The sequence below is a fragment of the Drosophila mauritiana genome, chromosome X (genome assembly GCF_004382145.1).
Source record: "Drosophila mauritiana strain mau12 chromosome X, ASM438214v1, whole genome shotgun sequence".
Lineage (NCBI taxonomy): Eukaryota > Metazoa > Arthropoda > Insecta > Diptera > Drosophilidae > Drosophila > Drosophila mauritiana.
This window is the reverse complement of record NC_046672.1, coordinates 9706534-9715306: the sequence shown is the minus strand read 5'-3', so window position 1 is coordinate 9715306 and position 8773 is coordinate 9706534. Positions and strand designations below refer to the sequence as shown.

At 44.5% G+C, this 8773-nt stretch overlaps 1 protein-coding gene across 1 annotated transcript; it reads left to right on the top strand.

The window, feature by feature from the left end:
- Positions 1 to 1323: 1323 nt before the first annotated feature.
- Positions 1324 to 4064, top strand: LOC117147647 (chitinase-like protein Idgf4). The gene is made up of 4 exons (XM_033314618.1): positions 1324 to 1408; positions 1864 to 1983; positions 2569 to 3129; positions 3268 to 4064. Exons 2-4 carry the CDS (start codon positions 1866 to 1868, stop codon positions 3915 to 3917), a joined length of 1329 nt encoding a protein of 442 aa, XP_033170509.1. The 5' UTR covers positions 1324 to 1408; positions 1864 to 1865; the 3' UTR covers positions 3918 to 4064.
- Positions 4065 to 8773: the final 4709 nt, after the last annotated feature.

Below are 8773 nucleotides of genomic sequence, written 5' to 3'. Positions count from 1 at the left end.
GTAAACATTTGAGAACCGAGCCAAACTAAAACATCCCAATCGAAATCAAAATTAAAATCGAAAATGAAAACGAAAACGAAAACGGTGGCGACAATGCAGCTAGTGTTTATTTATTAAAATCAATTTTTACACAAATTAATAGAGCAAAGGCCAGGCGGCGAAATCGTGGAAGTTGAGTTTACTTTGTCAATTTGCGATTTATATGCGCTGTACGATATTTTATCTCGCTTTTCGGCAACTTATCCTCCATCGAAAATTCAAAAATAAACAAATAAAGCCGCTGTCGCTTTAATGGGGATATATCTACCTACACACACACGTACAGTGAATATAGCTTAATAATGCCCGACGCGTTGGCCTGATTGTATAATTGCTCGAGCGATTCCCGGTAACGATGACATCACAACAGGGGAAGGGGTAGGGGGAGAGGCGCGGGGCTAAAAACAGGCTCTGGTGGCGAAAAAACCAAATTACAAAAAAAGCTGATAGCAAAAATTCATTACAACAATGACACACACTTAATCACTTAATAGAGAAAATCAAAAACGAGAGCAGATCAACCAGGCTTTGTGGCGCTGGTGAAATTTTTGCGGCTAAGCTAGATTTAATTACGGATTTCAAACGGAGATAACGAGCTATTCAAACGAACAGAACAGCTTATAAATTGTAGTTTAAGGCAAATCAAATGTATTACAACTAATTTAATTAGTCAGCTACACTGGTAGATATTTACAATTTATTGAGACTGATTAGGCTTTAAGCAGTGTCCTTTTGTTTAAGTGCATACCTATATAAATAAGTTAATAGATGTCTCCATTAGAGTAAACTTCGATTATTAATTACTTCATTAAATCTGTATTATATGTTTTTCTTTCTACTCACACTGAAACTACTCAACCACTTTAAATGCAATTAATGACAGATCTGCAAAAAGCGATTAACTGGAGAGCTAAGAATACAGAACAATATTTCACCTCAAATTAGTGAAGGTTATTTGCTGTGCGATGATTAAAGTTTTCAAAGCTCTCGAAATCAATTGAAATTCATCCATCGTCCAGATCATTATCGTTTATCAATATGCGTACTTATGAGTCGCCCCTCGTTTCGCAGCCTAGCTTGGCTTGTTTTTGTTTTTCCACACACATCTCTAATTTTTTTGTTTTTGTTTGCCAAAGTTCTCTATCTCCGTCTCTCTTCTGTTTGCTCCGATCTTATTTCCAAAGCCGAGTTTTATTCTCGCTTCGTTCGCTTTGCCCTCGCTCTCCGTCTCTCCCGCCGCAGCTTCGTCGGCCTCTCGCTCTGCCCTCTTCGTCTTGCCCGGCTTCGTATTCTCAACGAGTTCACTTAAAGTTTGGATCACCTCCGCCGGCGGACAGTTTCAGTTTTACCTTTAATGCGAGCACAACAAGTCAGTGGAGAGTCACTCTAATATTCCGTTGTTTCTTTTTTTTCTGTGATCTGAGTTCTTTGTGCCTTGTGATAATTTGTGTAGACTTTATGGCCTGGAACTGGAACTATAACTTCTTTGATGTACACTTTTAATAATCCGAGATTCAGTTTAACCTTCGGGCTTCTCAGAATTCCATTTAGTTTGATTCTCTAATGATGTATTTATTGTATGTGGGAATACAGCTTGTTCAGCTTCTTCTTTATAAGCCTACGATCTATTTATAGTTTTCTAAGAATATTCCGTTCCTAACTTTTTGAATTCAGAATCACAGAATATTAAAATATTGCTGTATTCCATAAGAATCAGGCCTTAAAAATAACCCAAAATCTTAGAATATCACACATAAAGTGGTTACTCTGGAACTTTCCGACAGTTAACAGTTTCTATATTAATATATATTTTCCTATTCACAGCTATGAAGCTCTACGCCCTGTTCTCCCTTCTGGTAGGATCTTTGGCCATTGGTCAGATTTCCGCCGCCGGATCTCATCACCTACTTTGTTACTACGACGGCAGCAGTTTTGTCCGCGAGGGTAAGTCCCACTTCTAGTTCGTTCTTGGCTATATAGTTGATAAGAATCGGGGTTATCGGTGGAAGGAAAATGTATATACCCATACGTATGTACATCTATGTATGTATTTTGAAACCAAGAGATAGTGAGCTGCGCGGACTCAATTCAATTAGATGATTTTCACTTTTCATAGACACATGCTAAAAGCATAAAATTGTGTACTTTTTTGCGGCGCTGATAATTGGCAACGGGTCACAAGATCAGAGGGGATATTTTGCAACCAATTTGAGTAAATTACATATGGAGAGGAAAGCCCACACAAAACGCCAGACCTGAACTAATTGAAATTGGCATCGGGTGTTCGACGATGATGATTCATGTCCAGAGGTGCCACCTCCAAGGCGCTAATTGATGATGCAAATCGGGCTTATTTTAGCACACTCGATTTTTCAGCTGCCAGAGTAGGATTCAGTGTAAATGAAGTGTTGGCAATATTAAACACATGCTTTTTCGGGGACAATTAATTTTATTGATTAACTCAACGCTTCCTGTTTACATTCATGAATGTATTTCACAATTTCCTTATTCTAAAATGAACTAAAATAGGCCTCTCCAAGCTGATCCTGACCGATCTCGAGCCCGCCCTGCAGTACTGCACCCATCTGGTCTACGGATATGCCGGCATTAATCCCTCGAGCAACAAGCTGGTCAGCAACAATGAGAAGTTGGACCTGGATCTGGGCAGCAGCCTGTTCCGCCAGGTGACGGGATTGAAGCGCAAGTACCCAGCCCTCAAGGTCCTGCTCAGCGTGGGTGGCGACAAGGACACCGTGGACCCGGAGAACAACAAGTATCTGACCCTGCTGGAGAGCAGCAATGCCAGGATTCCGTTCATCAACAGTGCCCATTCGCTGGTGAAGACCTACGGCTTCGATGGCCTCGATCTCGGCTGGCAGTTCCCCAAGAACAAGCCGAAGAAGGTGCACGGCAGCATTGGCAAGTTCTGGAAGGGATTCAAGAAGATCTTCAGCGGTGATCATGTCGTCGACGAGAAGGCCGAGGAGCACAAGGAGGCCTTCACCGCCCTGGTTCGCGAACTGAAGAACGCCTTCCGTCCCGATGGCTACATCCTGGGTCTCAGTGTCCTGCCCAATGTGAACTCTTCGCGTGAGTAAAGATAAATAATTTCGATTGTATTACATTTCATTTATTAGGTTTAGTTTGAAGGACTAAGCTAAAGATTGCTTTTATTATTGCCCAGCATATTTATTATATTTTCAATAATTTTTTGTTTATCTGGTGTAGTGTTCTTCGATGTGCCCGCTATCATCAACAACTTGGACTACGTGAACCTGCACACCTACGACTTCCAGACCCCCGAGCGCAACAACGAGGTGGCCGACTTCCCGGCACCGATCTACGAGCTGAACGAGCGCAATCCGGAGTTCAATGTCAACTACCAGGTAAAATACTGGACCGGAAACCGTGCTCCGGCCGCCAAGATTAACGTGGGCATTGCCACCTACGGACGTGCCTGGAAATTGACCAAGGATTCGGGACTGACTGGACTTCCACCAGTTGCCGAGGCTGATGGTGTGGCTCCTGCCGGAACCCAGACCCAGATCCCCGGACTTCTTAGCTGGCCAGAGGTGTGCGCCAAGCTCCCCAATCCCGCCAATCAGCATCTGAAGGGCGCCGATGGTCCGCTGCGGAAGGTGGGCGATCCGACCAAGCGCTTTGGAAGCTATGCCTACCGCTCCGCCGACGACAGTGGTGAAAATGGAGTCTGGGTGGGATACGAGGATCCCGATACGGCGGCCATCAAGGCGGAGTACGTTAAGCGCGAAGGACTCGGCGGCATCGCCGTTGTCGATCTGAGCTTCGACGACTTCCGCGGCGGCTGCACTGGCCACGACAAGTTCCCCATCCTGCGCCAGGTCAAGAGCAAGTTGTAGAGCTCCTCATTCTCCTGATTCTTTTCCGGAACGGAAGAACAAACGTGTTTTTATTTGCCCCACTGTTTTTTTTATGTAATTGACTCAACGCAAGCCTGTGTAAACACGAAATGCAAATTAAATTAATGTAACATTGACACCAAAAAACTTGTCTCTTACTTGTTTCTGAATTTTTGTTGCTTGCATAACTAAGTAGCTCCAACCAGCTGAGTAACGGGTATCTGATAGTCGAGGTATTCGATTTTAGCGCTCCCTCTCCCTCTTGTTTATAATTTGAGTTTTTCACATTTTGCACATCTGCTTTAAGCCACTCTCTTTAGCTAATTATTTATGCTAATTGTACTCAATTGAATAACATAATAACACTATATAGAGCTATTAACCCATTATGACCCTTTATGAAGTTTACTATCGTCAAATAAATTATGTTAATATGACATCAATCGTGATGCCGTGCCTTTTATGCCAATTGTTATCGGCCAATTAATTATGTTGATTTTAGTGCACTTTTCGCACTCAATCGCATTACAGTGAGCACTCGCTGTGCGTGAAACGATGCTCATTGCACATTAACTGTAATTGAGTGCAACAACTTCCAATTACTTTCCCCCGACGGCAAATAAACTGATTAGAAGGCCGGCAAATGAACGCACTCATGTATGAATTGTGCCGCCGCTTTGTCCATGGAAAGAAGAATCCTCCCTCTTCTGCTCCTGCTCCTGGTTCTTGTCCTCGTCCCAGCTCTTTTCAGTGGCCTAGTGTGGAACTCCTTTCATGATTCGGACTTTGTGCCTGGTTCCTGGTGCTGTGACTTCATTTTGCAGCTCTTTCCGGCGTTTCGTGTCAGCCTGTGGTCGCCGGCTGATTGTTTTATGTGCGGTGTTTGTGCCCGCTCTGCACGACCCATCAAGCCCTCTGACCACCCACTGCCCCACCCACTCCTCTAACGGAAACGGAGCAGAAATCTCCTCCTGCTCCCGCGACTGCCGCCTGAACACAGCAACGGCTTCAACGGCAGTCGTGTAGCAACAGTTTCCATTGCATTGTGGCCAATGGCTCATTCATCTTTGGGCGGTGGTCATGCTGTGACCACTTGAACCATTGCCGCTGACACCCACCAAAAATGGGTGGATGGGCTGGGTGTTTAGGTGGTTGGGCGTTTCTGCCATGTTGCCTTCGCCTGGATCACTTTATCATTTGCAAAATTGCAAAATGCAACCGCAAAAACCATAACCCGGCGCAGGCAAAGTATATTTTAGGGCCCCAGACTCCAGGCCCGAGCATCACGCATACGCACTGTCTGCTCACCGGCCCAACCAGGAAGTGCCACTCCCCCATCCTCGTCCGCAGCCCGCCCCCCGAATTCGAGCCAACACTGGGATGCCGTTGATTTAGTTCTCGGTTGCTGAAAAGCGCATTGGATTTTCGGAAGGACCCTGAAAACCGGTGAACACTGAGAGAAAAGTAATAGAACAAGTGATATAAAAAAAATATGTTGAGTGGGCAAATGAAATAGTTTCGATACTAAACATTTTAAATTACGGAACCCTTTAAGCTAGCAAGTTAATTTAAAAAATAGGTGGATATACATATGCTTAGTTCAGTAGCTTGAAAATGGTATTATGGACACCAGGTTCCTAATATGACTATCTACTATTACATGCTATAAAATCAGCTGGGTTTCTTTCAGTGCACATCCTGCCTGCTGTTTGGGCATATCACTGGCAGCATAAATCTCGTGTCGGCACTGAGCAAGTGGCTCCTGGTTTGGGGTCTGACTCTGATCCTGCTGCTCATGTTGCCATGTTCTGCAGTGACCAAAGCCCCGCACCTCCTTTGTCCTATTTCGCTCCCTTTTCAACCCCTTTAACCCCTTTGCAACCCCTTTCACCGCCATTCTTACTGGAAACTATGGCTTTAGCCTGGGACTCCTTTGGCGCACACATGCAATTAGTCAACCACAAAATAACAAGTTGCCGTGTAAAGTGCCACGCCCAGATTGCCACCACCGCCCACCCGAAATGATGTAGTCCAGGGGGAGGGGCGATTCAAGGGAGACAACTTAAGTTGCCGCGCATGAGATGTTAACAATTATCAAAGCAATTTGCTGAAAGGCTCCCTTTTGCAAACATCTACCCCATCCCCGAAAAACGCCCACCTCACCCAGAAAAAAAAGAAAACACTTCCCTCAGAAATCCAAGCACGCACACACACATGCCAACGATCCGGAATGAAGTTCATAACAATTACTGGGGGCATAAACGGGCACAAAAGATACATTCGCATCCGAAAGATACATTCTGCAATTGCTGCAAATGACGCTCGCCTCCAATCGGACTTTCGTTTGCTGAATCAGCTGGAAAAGCGGAGGAGCGGAAAAGTGCAAAAGCAAAGGGGGGGCATCGAATTTTATGTCCAAGACACGTGCAAATGCAGGACTAAGGCCATCGTCCAAGTGGGGATTCGATTCATTCGGCCAGGGGATTCCCCCAAAGGCAGTCCATTCTCCATTCTCCGTTCTCCGATCGGAATGGAATGGAATGTGAGTGCGTGTCTGAGCATATGCAAATTGCCGAGAAAAACCCATGGGGCAATCATTCCAAATAGCCATTCACGTCAATCGCAATTTGCACGTCTCTATGAGTGTTTTTTTCGCCCTTGTTTTTTGTGCTGTTTAAAGTTAATGAATATGGGGATTAGTGATTAAGGGAGTCGATTGATGGGTAAGGGTAGCATAGCACAAATAAATAAGAAAACGTTATCATACCTAAGCAACGTAGTAATAATTGCACAAAGTGACTTATAGGTAAACTCGAATTATATCCCATTTATTTGTTTATTTAGGGTTATATGGAGAAGGTATGCAAATAAGTTGCAGTGTATGTAAACTTGCCTCGTTGATTTTCCATTTATGTTTGGAGTACCCAAAACACCGATCAGCGAATGCATTCGTAAGCAGCTGGGCGAGGAATTTCCAGCGGCAGTGTGAATGCATTCACAGTGCAGTTGAAATGTATACGCTTCATCCGCATTCATTTGCGAGTTGCCTGAATTATTCACTGTCAGCTTTATCGGGCGTTTGTCCTTCGAGAGCGTTTTGTCCTGCGGTTGCTTGGCCGGCATACGCTTTTCCCGCTTTCCCAGAGCAGTTCCCCACCCCCCACACAAGTGTTACATTTCGCACATGCCACCGCCTGCGGGGGCGCAAATAAAAGAAAAGCGAGCGGGGCGAGAAAAAATTATGCTGCGTGAAAAAGTTTTTGGCTCGACTCAAAAATGGGCGACACCTCACGTACTGTCTGCTGGTAGTTGCGTTTGTGTGTGTGTGTGTGTGTGTTTCAATGTGTGTGTTGGCCAGGACACGTTTGGTGTGTTGGCCATGTTTACGAGTCCTTGGGGCCCACTTGATCAGAAGGAGTTGCCTGGGAGTTGTAGCAGCATTTGTCCGGCTATCTTTAAGCCCTTTTCCCATTTTATTTCCGGCTGAGCTAGCCATTTTCCCCAGATCCTTTCGCTCCTTGCCCTCTTTCCTGCCCGCCTAACCACTTAATTAATTAAAAAAGAAGAGGAGTAGCACAAACAGCGACTTCATCTGGAATCAATAGCTGGGTGAAGCTCATAACTTGGCTTTTTGCCAAGGTGCGCTTATCGGCGCACACAAATCATCGAAAGCCATAATGAAAATGTCGCCGGAAAATGCGTATATATATATGCATAAATATATATATATATTCATTATGGCAGCAGCAGCTCATGTTAATTAGGAAAATGTGCGGGAATCTCTTTGGCCATGTGGAAAACTCTTTTTATCAAATTCATTAATCAGTGAGCCACGAAACGAAGCTCAAGTTCGAGACTTTTGGGCCAGACAAAGGCCCAGAAAACACACCTACCCGGAAAATGGAAAACGGATAAAGAAAAGGACCTCAAGGAGTGGGAGCTCTCCAATTGACCAAATAGTTGGGTCTCAAGCAAAAGGAAATAAATTTTACAAATATAAAATTTTATTTAGCTAAAAAATGATCTACAAGTTGCAGTGCTTAAGTGTACATAAAATTATATTTTTCAGTCTTTTTATAAGTTTATGTCTATTTTGAATTCCCATATTTGCATCGAAAGGTCCTGAATTATTCCATAAATATTTAGAATATAAGAATGGTGTCTTAATTAAAACATTATATTAAAAACAAGAAACCGAACAAAATCGTAGTGTGCCCCAAACACAAAGCCTTCTACGTAAATCATAAAGACCAGAAAAGTATTCGCAGTCAAAGTGGCAATGTGAAGACCCCTCAACCAAGAGGTCGAAGTTCAAGTCGTAGGCGTGCCTGCTACGCTTTCTGGGTGGGCGTGGCCCAATAGGCTTAGGCCCTGACGTTTGATCAAAGCCCTTTGGAATTATGAAAGAAGCGACCGCAGCATTGAAATTATTTATCGCCCCTCGCTGCCAATTGCCTTAGAAGATGCGGAGCCGTGTATTTTACGATTTCGTATTCGGTGTACTCCAGGCCACGCCCCCACAGCCTCCGGAAGGCGGAAAGGAGTAGTAGGCACCACCCATCTCATCAACGGCCAGCGAAATTGTTTGTCAGCTCCCCGCCATTCACCCCTCGCGGCTTTTGTATCTAAATGCCGGGGCAAATAAATCAAAACTCTGTCGGTGGGCGGAAATCGGGCGTTTTCGGTAGGGGCAACATTATGTTATGGCCCTGAATGTCTGCTGTCTTTAATGGTTATGCCGTGGAGATGGGCCAAGTGCCTGTAACCCGGCTAAATTGACGAAGGACCAACTATATGGGCTGGCCATGAAAACTATGGATATCTGGCTGGCATCTTTCTGGCCAAGTTAAAGTTAT

Bases quoted from the DNA above. Each gene is read 5' to 3' on its own strand.
- LOC117147647 (XM_033314618.1), top strand. From the start codon at position 1,866: ATGAAGCTCTACGCCCTGTTCTCCCTTCTGGTAGGATCTTTGGCCATT. The intron at 1,984-2,568 runs GTAAGTCCCACT...GAACTAAAATAG, and splicing joins CAGCAGTTTTGTCCGCGAGG to GCCTCTCCAAGCTGATCCTG. The intron at 3,130-3,267 runs GTGAGTAAAGAT...TATCTGGTGTAG, and splicing joins GCCCAATGTGAACTCTTCGC to TGTTCTTCGATGTGCCCGCT.